This window comes from Calidris pugnax, unplaced genomic scaffold (genome assembly GCF_001431845.1).
Source record: "Calidris pugnax isolate Ruff unplaced genomic scaffold, ASM143184v1 scaffold273, whole genome shotgun sequence".
NCBI lineage: Eukaryota > Metazoa > Chordata > Aves > Charadriiformes > Scolopacidae > Calidris > Calidris pugnax.
This window is the reverse complement of record NW_015094508.1, coordinates 3,860,825-3,875,791: the sequence shown is the minus strand read 5'-3', so window position 1 is coordinate 3,875,791 and position 14,967 is coordinate 3,860,825. Positions and strand designations below refer to the sequence as shown.

General features: G+C 37.9%; 1 protein-coding gene across 1 annotated transcript in view; it reads right to left on the bottom strand.

Moving 5' to 3' along the window:
* SV2C (synaptic vesicle glycoprotein 2C) overlaps window positions 1-14,967 on the bottom strand; it is a 117,520-nt gene that overhangs the window by 10,151 nt on the left and 92,402 nt on the right. The window contains exons 10-12 of the mRNA XM_014965068.1: window positions 12,827-12,960; window positions 11,387-11,590; window positions 10,321-10,480 (exon numbers count right to left, since the gene is read on the bottom strand). Of these exons, the coding sequence (XP_014820554.1) occupies window positions 10,321-10,480; window positions 11,387-11,590; window positions 12,827-12,960 (498 nt within the window). The remainder of the gene's footprint in view (window positions 1-10,320; window positions 10,481-11,386; window positions 11,591-12,826; window positions 12,961-14,967) is intronic.

The following is a 14,967-nucleotide window of genomic DNA, read 5'->3' as shown; positions in this document are numbered from 1 at the left end:
CTGGGTTGGGAGACAGGAGGTGGGAAATATTTTGAGAGCTACTTGGTGATTTGGGAAAGAAGTCACCAGAATAAAAGGATGTTCATCTTGGGGTACTGAATGGAAATGGTTTTCTTAACAGGTGGTATACATGTTCAATCAGTGCTTTCTCAAAAGGCAAATGAGACCACCAATAATAATGAATGTTTGTTAAAGAGAATAGAGCATAACAAGGCCCTGCTTGGTTCAGGGTCTGAGAAACTTTGCTAGAAGGGGAAAGAAAGTAGATTTCCAACAAAAAGTATGACTCGGGCAACTCAGAGAGGCTTTTGCATTGCAGTGCTATGATTTTAGTAGTCTAGATTAAGTATTTCAGATATTTGATAATCCATACATACACGTATTATGCAAACTGTGATCATTTTAATAAATTGTGTTTTGACATGACTGTATGATTCATAGTTGCAGGAACAACCTTGTCCTACCAAAAGTGTCTTAAAAAAAATATCTGTACGATCGTAAAATCTCTAACATTTCTCAAATCGCTTAGAGGTGAGAGAAGGACTGTGCTGGGCTCACACTGTGCTCACTGGAATAAAATAATAAGAATCAGGAGGATAGAAACTTCTTTTCAGAACAAAATGTTTCTTTCTTGTTAATGTGAAATACTGCCATTAGAAGCAAAAAGCCTCCAGTCTAAACAGCAGGGATTAACAGAAATGCTAATGGTTTGAGTGAATAATAAGAGCCCTAGTTATTGTACGGAGGTGCATGTGAAGGGAAGGAAGAAGTCTTGTCCTCAGATGTAGCCTGACTTCTTAGGAAGTAATTTTGAGAAACTTTTACCAGAGGTCCTAAAGAGCAGCTCAGAGGTCAACTTGAAGTAAGGAGGCTTGATCCCCACTGAGAGAAAGGATATAAACTCTCAATGTTATTCACAGAACTATTTTTTTTCTTCTCATAACAGCAAATCATGGAATCAAGGGAGAAGAGATCCTCTCCCTCAAGCAATGATGGACATGGCCACAGCCAAGAGTGTTATCTCTTCTGCTCTTCTGCAAATCTGGCTGCTGAATCTCACTAGTGTTGACCTGTCCAGCCCTTTGGTGTTCTATATCCAAATCTTATACTGTGGGAAATGTAAAAGCTTCTGTCTAGTGTAGTTGACCAGGATATAGGGGTTTTCAGCACTGTCCATGTCCTGACTATCTGATGTGCTATGCTTCAGAATTATACCAGTCCTGGTATATTTGAGGACCTGCACCAGTGGAGTGGCGAAGGTAGGTCTAGATCCTTCTAGGATATTTCTAAACCACTCTAATTTGCTCTAAGAAACAGAACTGCAAGTTAACCCACAGAGTCAATTCCAGAATCTGAACAAGATTCAGAAATGTGCTAACTTAAAGTAACGGTACTTTGAATGTCAAATTCTTAAATCAGTTAAAATGATGTTTGCAGAACAGAATTAAAACATGGAACAGATTAGCTAATATACCTTCCAAAAGTTTTTTTGTTTTTCTGTTAATGTTAAATATTCGTTTGTCCATGGTTGCAGACCAAAGTGAAACTTCTTTGCCTAAAGCATTATGGAAGTAAAATTAGAAGAGTTAATACTTACTGTTCCAGTGTCACCTCTGTGTATTGTATGCCTTTTCTGACCCCAGGAGAAGATATAAGTTAGTCTCATTTGGTGGGTGGTTATAATCATAATAGATGTATTATTAGTTTGGCTATATGTCTCTTACAATTGACAGCAGTGTTTCAGTCTCTTTAAAATACCTGAGAATTTAGCAAAGTAATTATTAATTTGCCTGAAGTAATCATAGTGCCTCTTTGTGCTAAATGTGGCACCTGTCCAGATACTGCATGACAGTAAGTATCAGCAATATCTAAAGAAGGAGGGACAGGTCATTCTGATGGCAAAGCAAAAACTTATTAGAAACACTATGAAAAAAACAAGCAGAAGACTCAGATATGCCTTCTCTATGTTGAAGACTTGCTTTTTTTTTCTTTTTTCCTAGATTTGATTAAACCTGCAGTGCTTTTACATATTTATTATTGCCAAGAAAAGCTAAACATGCACATCCTGGAGATAACCACCTACAAAGTGACATGATCTGCTGTCCAACAGTGCACACCAGTGCTGGTTGCCTGAGACCACACTGCTGAAAGCAGATAAGGAAATTTTGGAAGCGTTGTTTGTGAAGCTTTCTGACAGGGAGACATTTGCAGCAGCTCTTTGAAAATGCCTTTCTCAGATGAGAAAGTTTAAACTTGCTCCTTTTAAGGAAGACTTTTGGAGGAATCATTCCAAAGGAGGAGTGGGAGATGCACTGGAGGAAGCCGCAAACATCCTCCCTGAGTCTTTCAAAGCGTATGAGAAGGTCAAATCTCTATCAGAGACAACTGTACTACAAGGGCAGATAAAGTGGAGCATCAGAAGAATATCTGGAGGAAGCCGACCAGGATGAGGAGAAGAAAATGAGAGGGAAGGAGTTCCAGACTGCTGCATCTTCTAGGGTGAATTAGAGTGCAGATAGGAAGGAGGAACGTGAAGAGGAAAAACTGTGGTAAAATAGACTTTATCACAGTCTGGAAAACAGAGTTTATGGGATGGGATAATAACAGGCTGCAGCTTTTTTTAAGAAGTCACGGGAAGAAGGAGAGGAAAAGAGTCAGAACTGCTGTAAATTTGGCTTCATTTATGCACAGAAAATATTTCTGAAGTTATGGTGGTGATTGGTTGTGATCAGTGTTTGCAGATGTAAATACAATTTCTTCAGCTGCCAGGTACTGATGTAAAACCAAACTTGCCCTCAAATAACAGTAACAGGAAAAAACCTGTTCACATAGGGAAAATAGACACTTAGTCATCAACAGCTTCAGCATATTCAGAGAGATACCAGAACTCCCCAAAGAATACATAGATCTAGCTAGCGCAAATTCGAGTAGAGACAGGCAAGAAATCTTTGGAAAGACAGTAGAACAAAACATATGGGGATGCTTTACTAATATTCAGTGTTGGTTGATGCTGTCCAAAAGAGGTAAGCTGTTTCACAGATGCTATTTACTTATATCTACTAGTTGCAGTAAGGGTGTGAATACTATTTTCTGAGCAATTTGGAACACTTTTCTTTTCATGTGCTAGGCTCTACAGATAGCACATTTGGGGCTGCCACTGTGATTTAGATCTATTATAAGTTATATACCCAAGATTGTGTTATTAAGGTTTAAAGTAATTTTGTAATACAATATCTCTTATATCTGAGCAAAATTAAGGTAATTGTTGGCACTGGAAAAACAGCTCTGCTTTCTAAAATGGCCTTATTAAATTTTTCCAGTTGTAAGGGGTTATTATTAGTCTAATCCCATTAATGCTATCAAATTAAAAACAAAGAAGAGTAAGACAAAGTCAGCCCATTTTTATTGCCCTTGGCTGTCCTGATGAAACAAAATGAACAACACAGCAGAAGTTCAATCTTTTGATCTTTAAGCAGTTTTCAGGCATGTCCTTTTGCCTAAAGTTTGCACATCGTTGGCAGGAACAGTAAGATTTTTATGGGCTTAAGTAAAATGTTGTTGCAACCTATACCTGAAAAACATTGTCACTATTCAGACTTCTGCCTTCATATCCTTCAATTTTTTTACTGTGTTTGAATGTGAATTTCTTGTTTACTAATAGTCAAAACAGTAGTTAAGCAAACTGTTATATCTAGGGATAGCAAATTCAGACTTGTTCTTTTTTAAATATCCTTCTTAAAACGGTTTTTGTGATTCAAATAATCTAAAATCTATATTCATTAATGCCTTTATAATTAATTCTACTGAATCCAGGGGAGTAAAAATAGCCAGGCAACAGATATGCTGCAATTCACATACATACAAAACCATAGTCTTCTCTTGCAGCAGTAGTACAGTCTCTGCTACAGTGTTTCAGGGAAGTGCTAGAGTGTACAAAAGTCTGAAAATGATCATCTCACCATCATGAATTAATTAAGTGCAAAAAAATCCAAAGACATAAGGCCATCACTAAATAAAACAATTTCTGTTATGTTGATCACTCACTGGGTAAAGCACTGCAACAAAAATGGGTTTTTTGACTCCAAGAGCAATCCTTATTACTGGTAAAAGGAGTTCAGCAGCAAGAATCCCTTGTCCAGCTAGAGAATGTCATTAAATCCTTCAGGCACATTAGTAAGGTAATGCTGGTGAATCAATTTGACATTGCATTAAAAAAAAAAAGGTACAGATCTTTGTATTGACTATGAAAGTGTCATGTCTGAAATAAAGGTGGATATTAGGTAAAAAATTTTCCCTATGTATATGACTTCTGTTGCTGCAAAAGCTGTGACAAAGAAAAAGCTTAGCGTCTTTTCACCCAAGCCCCACATAAAAATGGCATGAGTCCAAACAGTTAAAAATAGAAGGATTATCCAAGCCTTTGGATTAAAAGAGCTTGTTTCCTGGTTGCCACATATGCTCCTTCTTAGATCAGGTGCCTATATTCCTACATAAAATACTTTAGACCCACTTTTCCACTGCTGATAGTCAGTGGATAGCACTTAAAATTTTTGTTTTCCTGCACTGGAGTGCTGCTGAATGTGTAGCACAGATATTTGACAATTTTCTTGCCAGAGCTAGTGCTGAGTCTATCCAGCAAGTTTCAAAAAACTATGAATGTAACTTTTGTGGGTGTTGATAATATGCAAAAGCTATTAAAACTAAGTTTCTGAATGTGCTATGGAGAATTTGCTAATGTCCAGACATCTTAAGATCTTTTTAAAAATTTGTACAAAGAATACCTATCATAGCCTGGCCAATTATAGCACGCAGTGTACAAGTAAAGCTGTGGAATTTGCCTTCCTGCCTTGGGCTACTACCCAAGGCATTGCATAGGTTCAGCATGTCATGCCTTAAAAAATATTAACATGAAATTTCAGCAAAATGCAGTTGAACCACATCCACAGGATGGCAGTAGAAAATAGCTGTCAGGAAGTATACTGTAAGATGACGACTGTTGTTATGACTCAAAAGAATAGAAAATGTCTCTTCTGACAGTCACAACAATACAAAGTCAGGCCTAAGATAACCTGTGAATAATGTTTATTACTCTGGGGGTAGCTTCTCAGGGCTAAAGAAGAAGAGAAAAAGATAAATATAATGAACTGAAAATAGGCAACTTACTTCTTAATTATTACCAAACCCTTAAGAACTTATTTCAGAGGTATTAAAAAAGGCAAAACAGAGTGATGTCATTTTATAGCACACCTTGAATTCCAGATATTCCTGGCCAAGATTCAAACCCAAATTCCTGGCATCTGTAGTATAACTATTGAATTGTTGGTTATCTGATGCAATCTGATCTTGATTTACTCTGTAGGAGATGACCTATTTCTGTACCACTTTCTGTTTAGATTTGAGTTATTTTTTGTATCTAGTCCATAACAAGAGTTTCAGCTTATAAAGCTGGTGCTTCCCAAGTTAGTTCGTAAGAAGATATATATTATTTTTGTGAAGTAAAGAAAGTATTTTAAAGTCATAAAAATCTCCTAAATATTACTTCTTCATAGAATTTTAACTCTCTTCCATTCATACTTATATTACAGACAGAGCGAGGAAACTGTGCAATGTTACTGCAAGGCCCTTGGGCACACATATTACAACACAAGCCATAATTAACTTATCACACAATATTTTTTTTTCCGCATCACTCTGCCAATGCACAGAACAAAGAGAGCTTGAGGTTAAAACATAAATGCTGTGAAGAAAATTTGGTTTCCCTCATTTGCTGCAGAGATGGAAGGTGCACTGTGAATAAGGATAGGGACTGCAAGATGAGAAAGCAGCCTCGTGGTTAAAGTGTCAGGACTGTTGTCAGGAGAAAGGGTACAATCCCTACGCCACCACAGAACTTATATATGATGCAAGCAAGTTACTTAAAGCTAATAAAAGCTCATTAAGTATGGACTTCACATTTTCTGGGTGCTCAGCCTAACACCTTCAGATTTGTGTCGCTGAAGTGTTGAGCACTTAAAGCTACAGTGGAAGTTACACTTCCAGCCCCTTACCTCTTCTCAAATGTGCAGTGACTGGGACTATTGGTACCACACACGTCAAATCAGGCACCTAAAGTAATTTCAACAATTTATTTTTCCACTGTGCCTCAATTTCTACATCACCTCCTTTCAAAGCAGCGTTTGGAAAATACAGAAAGTTTATGAAAGAGTAGGAAAGCACTCTAGGAGCATGAAAAAACGTTTTCAAGTCATTTAATAGTCTCCTTCAGAGCAGAGCTTCCAGGGCTATCGAATAGCTTGGTTTGGCCTTCAAGAGGGTCACGACCAACCAGAGGCTTTTCAGAGCTTGCTGGCTAGTCCAGAATAGCACAGGGCATTAAAAAGATAAGGCAAAAGACCAGAGCAAAGATGAGATAAAATATGAGTTAATACAAGTTCATTATATTGTGGATTTGGGTTAATTTACTTGTTATTGGAAAACAGCTAGTGACGTGATCATGAGCGTCATTTAGGTAGTGATCATAAGCGTCATTTAAATTTTGTGTATTGAAAAGTAAAAAACCAAATATTATTATCAAACAATTATTCATTACCACCATGTGTCATCTAGAAGACAAAGCCTAGCTATGACTAGCATTAGTAACATATCTTCAGGATTTAACACAACTTTGTCCTCTACGAGAGAACCATTTGAAATCTATACAGCTTCTAATATCTCTTATTTTAGCAGATGTGTACATTAGCTGAGATTTTATAAAAAAGTGCAAGTAAAAGTTATGCTAAAATGGCATAAAATTTGAAAGTACTCATCAAGAATATAGGTCAAACTACTTAGTTACTTCAAATTCAGGCATTATTAAATTAAAATGTAAATAGGTAGATGAGTGTGAATGCATACGGAATCCAAATCTGTTAAGATTTTGAAGCAACCTAAACTCTGCCCTGCAGGCAGCTGATGAAGAGGAAACTGAAATGTGTGCTGTGTATCATACACACCGCACATTTCCAAATTACTCACCACACCCCTACCTGGCAAAAAGCCAGCATGATCCCTACATAACCTGGAGTACGATTTATGAAACACCTTTTGTATTACAGTGCCTGACACTGACAAAGCCCCAGCAGTTTGGCAACTGGCTGGTCTCCAAGAGGAGTTGTGCAGCAGGAAAAGGAGGGGCTGCCCGGCATGGTCTCTTGTGCATGGTAGTGTGAACTGGCCTCCTTCCACACACCTTTCTTCCAGCTCAACCCCAAGCTGCCCTTTGCTGCTAGTTTGTGGTCATTTCACTGATCGGGAGTAAGAAAAAGGTACATATTGGAATAGTAAAATAGCAACAGAGTGAGCAAAATCGCTGTGCCTAGATTGCTTTTTGAGGGGAAACTGGAAGCCAGTTTCAGGACCAGATTCAATCTGGATTCAGCTTTGAAATGAAAGAGACCATCATCTCAAGTATGAAGGACCTTATATGCAGAAACAGATCACGCAGCTTCGTGTACTATATATGCTTGGAAAGGTTGTTCAGCCCTATAGCTATTTGCAGAAGCTAGAAATTCCAGACAACACCTGGAATGATCTCCATGCCTGGCTATGAAGACCAGAGGAGTCTTAGAAGGAAAGATTGGACCACTAGAGTTGGGCAATGGTCGCTGTTAAACTGTAGCTATTCTGGATTAAAAAAAAAAAAATCAGAGAAAAAAATTTGGGAAGCAGGTTATTTGAGTCGCCACAAGTATTAATTTTAAAATAGTTCTGTGTAATATGAAGAAGATTTGCTTCAGTTTAAAAAAAAACATGTCTAGGAAGTAACTTCTGGAAGTAACTTCTAGAATTGCTTGTTTCCTTATAACCCAGCTGGCAAAACCTGGCAGGGATGGCTCCACCACTTTTGGAACTTTCGATAAAAAATATCATTGCATCAGCAATGTCTTTCCCAGCACAGGTGCATTTGCCCTATCAGCCTTTTTATATGGATAATAGAAAGTGACAAGTTTTCTGTCAGAGTTGTGGCAAAGAACCTCAACAACTCAGCTGCAAGTAAATTTCTGAGGTGGAGCTCCAGGCAGCTTTTACAGCTCACACAAGCTTTTTGAAAAAGAAAACTGGGCAAGAATTTATTACAATCCCAAAGGTAGCAGAAACTATTAAAAACAACTATTAACTACAAATACAGATGCCCTAGAATAGATATCGGTTACATTCTGCTTATCATTCCTAATAATGTTGATTATTTTTGCTTCCACTAACATCAATGGCTTCTCAAATTATTTTTTCTTTATTTCATTTAAAGAAAATAGTTGTGGCTGCTACATTCTGGAATACCAAAAAGATAGCTATTTCTAAAGAATATTTATTAGAATTATATTAAAGAATTTGGATGATGAAATCATGGAACGGTTAGAGCTGGAAGAGACCTTAAAGATCATTAAATTCCAACCCCCCTGCCATGGGCAGGGAAACCTCCCACTGGACCAGGTTGCTCAAAGGCCTGTCTAGCCTGGCCTTGGACATCTCCAGGGATGGGGCATGCAAGCTTCCCTGGGCAACGTGTTCCAGTGCCCCACCAGCCTCACAGTAAAGAATTCCTTTCTGGTATCGGATCTAAATCTCCCCTCTTCCAATTTAAAACCATTACCCCTCGTCCTGTCCCTACACTTCCTGACAAAGAGTCCCTCCCCATCTCTCCTGTAGGCCCCCTTCAGGTACTGGAAGGCTGCTATAAGGTCTCCCTGGAGCCTTCTCTTCTCCAGGATGAACAACCCCAACTCTCCCAGCCTGTCCTCATAGGAGAGGTGCTCCAGCCCTCTGAGCATTTTCGTGGCCCTCCTTTGGACCTGTTCCAACAAGTCCATATCATTCCTGTGTGGAGGACTCCGGAGCTGCATGCAGTACTCCAGGTGAGGTCTCATGAGAGCAGAGCAGAAGGGCAGAATCACCTCCTGTGACCTGCTGGCCACACTTCTTTTGATGCAGCCCAGGTTGCGGTTGGCTTTCTGGACTGCCAGTGTGCACTGCTGGCTCACATCGAGTTTCTCATCCACGAGCACTCCCCAAGTCCTCCTCAGGGCTGCTCTCTAGCCATTATCTGCTCAACCTGTATTTGTGCTTGGGATTGCCCTGTCCCAGGTGCAGGACCTGGAATAATTCTTGCCAGAAGAGCAATTTCCTGAGGTGTAATAAAAACAGTAGCACTTGATATTAAATATTTGTGCTTTAGATTCATAAGTAACCTAGTATGGAACTTGATACAACCACAATAATGGACATCAATTTTTTGTGTCTGTTTTGTAGAAGCATATATTTTTAAAATGGCAATGAAAAGAAAACAAAGAAGCTAGTCTACAGTCTGCCTCTTCTGATGGACAATACAAAAGCCAGTTGCACCTCTGTTCAAAAACTTAGACTTGCAAGCAAGACGTCACACATTTATAAACTGGAAATATGTTTCACCATATTTGAAACTTCTGGTGAATGACATGAATAACACTGTGCCAGGAGAAAGAACATACTGTCCCTTAAGTGGAGTCTGGGCAATTTTATATGAAATTTTTTTAAGGAGGAGAGAGGGAAGAAATATCCCAGTGTATTCAAGAAAACAGGGTTTTTACTTTTTTACACTCAGCATGTAACAGCGTATGAATTGACTGTTTTTCCTTCAGTTCATTAAGTGACGTAAGATCAGCATTAAAAAGTACCTCTTATCTGAAAAAAAAACCAACCCTGTGTCATCTAGAAGGAATGCTTGCAGGACCTGGAAATTGTACTCAGCTTTCCTGCAAGAGTCCTGAAGAGTCAGGAGCAGTGCCCAAGACATTTTTGTATCTGTTTAATGTTGAGTATGTACACTCCTAGTCACCCTGCATACAAATTTGTAGCGGACTGATTAACAGCCCAGCATGGTTCAAGCCCACAATCTCTTCCAGAAGATGATGTTCAGCTCCACACAGAGATTTTTATTATCATCCCCTCCGTTTCACAGCCAACAGACAAATGCAGCTATATTGCCATTTTGGACCAACCACTGCCTTCATAGCCAGTTGCAGTAGGGGAAAGTTGAAATTTTCCATTACCGTTTTCAGAAATACTACTCATTAGCTGTTTTTCAAATGAGATAAAAAAAGTGATATTTTATGTGAAATGAATACCAAATAGCTAAAAGAAACAATCTCTTTTGTCCCCCTGTTATTCGTAAGACAAACTATTCATTCGGCCTACTGCAAACATCACTACCTCTGTAAAGCTCATACATAACCATTTCAATTTACTATTTCTGCTAGAATACAGAGATAGTGTCAGTGAGGTTAGGGGAGGTGTATCTGCACATACCTTCTGTCTGTAGGATACAGCTCCACAGTAATGACATCTAGTGAGTTCCAGGCTGAGATGGTGAGGCCGTTGTAGAGGCACAGCATACCTATCATCATGGACTCACTGGTTCCAAACCACAGGAAAAAACAGCTGATGCCAGAGAGAACCATGGAACCACCTAGGTACGAGACCAGTGAAATGAACATGAAGTGGAGCTGTATTTAAAGAATCATTGTTTTGTCTAATGTTTCTGTACACACAGTGTAGCTAAATAATCGACCCATATATTTTAATTAAAAACTAGAGACCTCCTCTACTGGAGGAGACCAGTCAGGCAGACAATTGTGGTAAGGGTCTTAAAAAAAAACCAACCAACAACCCATAATTCCTCAAATATTAGGATATATCATAAAGTATTAAGCTGGAACCCCCTATGAACTCTCAAAGAATGCTGCCTGGGATGAACTACCCCCATTCTTCCTTGTTCATCATATTCTGCAATTACATAAGACTCATTCATATATTGTAGCAATAAAAGCACTGAGTGGGAATTGCATTTATATAGAGATATTCTCCTAGAAAATGAATAAAATTAACTACCACATAGCTATATAAGCAAATTGAAAACAGAGTTGTCATTGCAGGTAAGCCACAAGAGATCTGTTTCAACAATGTTACTTTGCAAAACAGCTAACAGGCAAAGGACTGCTGACTCCTCTGGGGAGCTGCTCCACTAGCTGAGGGCCACCTGTGCACATCTTGCTTTTCTTTTGGCTGGTGCAAAGCCAAGCCAACGGTCAGCACTCTCCAAAATATCATCCCAAATGCCTAAGTAAGGGTCTTGTAATATCAGAGCAATGACTGATAACGAAGTACAGCAAAACTTGTTACAGAATACTTTCTTCCTAGAGTTTCTAAATTGGGGGTTTTTTAAATGACAGTTACGATGCCACATAGATGAAATATCTGCAGAAGGAATGTTTTGTACTTCTCTGAATTAAATTTTTTAGAAAGTGAACATGCTACTTTATCAGGAGAGCTTCAGGTTTTGGTGGTGGTCCCTGTTTTAAAGTGAAGCTCCTACCTAGCATCGTTAACCGTCCAATCCTATCCATCAGAAGAGCAGACACAATATTTCCTGGTAACACTGCCAGAGTTCCCAGGAAATTAACAAAGTAAATCCAGTAGGCACTGTAGTCATCATCGAAAGAAATCTGGCATCCTGTCCTGATGTGGAAAAATGTGCAATTTATCAATTCGCTGTCAACAAATTTATATTGCTCAAGATCTGTGGAAAGAAGAAAAAGAAACATTTCAGCTAACAGCCGATTCCATGTGCAGCTTTTGATTAAAAACATTCCAAGTTTAGGCAACTTTAATAACTCGGAGCTTTCACTGTTTCATGAAATGGGACCAGTTATTGCTGTTAATTTTGATACCTTTTTATCTTAATAGAAAAATATGCAAAGCTCATGAAAAAGAGCAACTAAGGCCTGGAATTAGGCAAGTTATATCACTGTATTTCAACTCTGCTTGGACTGTATTTGGTTAAGACATTTCAGCACCAGCTGGCCTTGCATAAAAAGCACTGGGTATCTGCAAGTTTCTATCACTAGGCCTCGCTTGGTATCAGATGTTCTATTTCCACACCAGACAGCCTTTCAGATGAGAATGGTGATCATGCTCAGTTGGGTTTGACGTCCTTTAAAGTGAAACATTCATACAGAATTCAGATTAATCATTTCTGAAAAGGTCTCATGGTCTTCAGCTCTAACACAGATGAGTTGCAACATGCAACCCATTCAGGCCATTCTTTTCCAATACAGTTTTGGAGATCTTTCCCTATAGCTCCACTTTCTTTCCGTTCCTCTTCTCAGCCTTATAACCCTGATTCAACAATACCTTCCTTCCACACAAAGAAAGCTGAGTGTTGCTGGCTCTGAGACTTAACTCCATTGCTATTATGATTGCTGGAGTTATGGGAAAGCAGGAAGAAGTGCCCCATCTTTCCAACAAGCTTAGTTGGCCATGTCCTACTTTCAGTTCTATTTTATTAAACTGAAAAAAACCCAACCCTATCTTTTTAAACATACGAAAATATGCATTTTTGTTACAGGACTTAGGAGAGTGGAAATGACTACAGTATTAGGTAGTTTGAATACTGAACTCAGATTCCCATGCCACAGCAAGCACAATGAACAAAGTGTTTCACCAGTTCCACTTAGACTAAATAAAAATACACTAAAGCCACCAGTAAAGCAGTAAATATATTTTCTCCTCTCCAGTCCCAGTCCCTCTTTAGAGATGTTTATTATCTGAGTCAATATTAGGCTTGTTATATTTCTAGTGCAGGTGTGATCCTCTCACTTTACTATTAAATCATTACAGAGGCCTGTTGCTTTTTATAGCTTTTTATTTCCTAGAAGAGGACTTCTTGTATGCCTTATTAGAAATCCAGAAATTATAAACACAAGAGGAGAACATATAGCTAAACAATGGATGTTCAGGGTTTGTCTTGTAATACCTGTGTTGTAGAAAGTGGTATTGATGAAAGTACAGTTCCTGAAGTACGTGTTCAGTGAAGTAATGTCTTCAAACACACAGTTCTTAAAAAGTGAATCTTCGAAGGTTACTGATTTAAACTTCATCATAATAAACCTGCACAATATAAATAATTTCTGTCAGTCTGCCTTCATAGGCAAGAAAGAGCAACAGATCAAGCTGATGCAGATATACAGGTCTAAAAAATCTCAACCCTAGTAATAATGATTCCTTAAAGGCGTTCTGGAAACATAATTAATAATTAACTGATTCTAAAATACTATAGTTCAGAAAACACATTAATAAGACAAATAGCTCCACATAGCTACCAGCCACAACTGGTAATACAATTTCACTAGCGTTGTAAAATCACTATTACTTCTAATTTGACATTACAGTCAGAAAATGGGAGATCATGCTTCAGAAACTCAGTCTCTTGAAACAAACGAACACCTGCTAGTATCAACAAGCTGGAAAGAAATAATTTTTTAGGAACCTTTATCTCTCTAGACGAGTGCACTGGGCACTGTGTCAGGCTCAAATGCAAAACATACTGGTCCAAGTGTTAAAAAATAGTTTTACAAAATGGTTTAACATAAACACAATTACATTGCTAGTTTTACAGCCAAATATCTAACTGGAAGTATGTGTTTGTTTCTCCTGTGTCTGTGGATGCAGTTACAATTACTGTGTACATAAAATAGGTATGAACAACTTGCCAGTAGCTTTTCTTATTTCTGAACATTCTCCTTCCTATTAACTCTCATTTAACTCCTAGGTCTTTGATCATGACTGTCAATCAAGTTATTCACGGGAACAGTCAATGGCAAAGTGTATTACTAGCAGTAACTTTCTACCTAAATGTTACTCAACTAAAACAATGTTGTAAACCTTTGTTAGTATAATTCTACCAAATAATTTCATTATACTAAAAAAAAAGACAGATAGAGAAATACATCATTATTTTTGTGAATTTTATTATTTCACATAAAGGCTTGGGACAAGCTACTACTAAAAAAGGGCAGTTTTTCTGGCAGACTTTATGCAAACTGGTAACAGTTTGGAAAGCTGTGCTTTAATTGTTAAAAGAAAGCCTTCTGAACACAGACCTGGCTCTGCTCTTCTTTAACCTGGCGTGACCAGCTAAGTATTTTTCTTATTACAAGAATCATAGTAGGAATAGGAACACACAAAATACTCCGTGTATGAAACAATAGAATTTAAACTTGCTTGCCAATAAAGTTGTTGGAATCACATCTTTATGAGAAAAGAGAGCAAAAGTTAATTGATTTTATCACAGGAAAAGACTTACTAGCTAATGAATTCTGTTTGTGTATTGGTCAGAAGAATAATGTTTTCAGCCCATTAGTTTTAGTTACTATATCATTTCTCATTTGTGACAGACTCTGATTCAAATCAGGCTGGCATTCAATGTCAACTGATTATCATTTTTCATATAGTTCTTTCCACTTTAAAATACAACATAATTCCAGAGGAGAACAAAGAAAATTTAGCAATTAGATTAGTCAGTTGGAACAGAAATGACCGACTATGTCTCATGCATTCCTCTGATGCACTTCTTATCTTTGGACAGGAAACATGTTGTGACTATATTAAAATTGGTGTTGCAATGATTTGAATTAAAACCGACCAGAGATGCACTGAAGTAAAAAGTCAAGTGTTGATGGATCTTCTAGTTGAAAAAGAACATGAAGGAAACCCTGAGATCAAGGGTGAGTGGAGTATTGAAATGTTTGTGGAGGAAGAATATAAATGAGTTCATACTTTTGTAGAAAATGTTTTGTGAACCTCAAACAACTGTCAGAGGCCTATTAAATTTGCACATTTAAAAGAGTAAATCAGTGTTTTAGAGTTAATTAATGTTAGATTTACTGTTCTACAAGAATTTTCAGTTCAAATGAGTAAGACCTTGATTGACAGAGTGCTATTAGTTACTGACAATGAACTGTTCTTTGCTTTTAGGAGAATATCTGTCTCCTGGAAAGGAGTGGAACCGGGAAGCTGTGGCTAGTTTAAGAAGGAGGTAACTGCTATTTTTTTGTCTGCAAGGCATAAACCTTTAACTGTGTCAAAATTCAAGTTCTTAAAAAAATAATTTTAAAA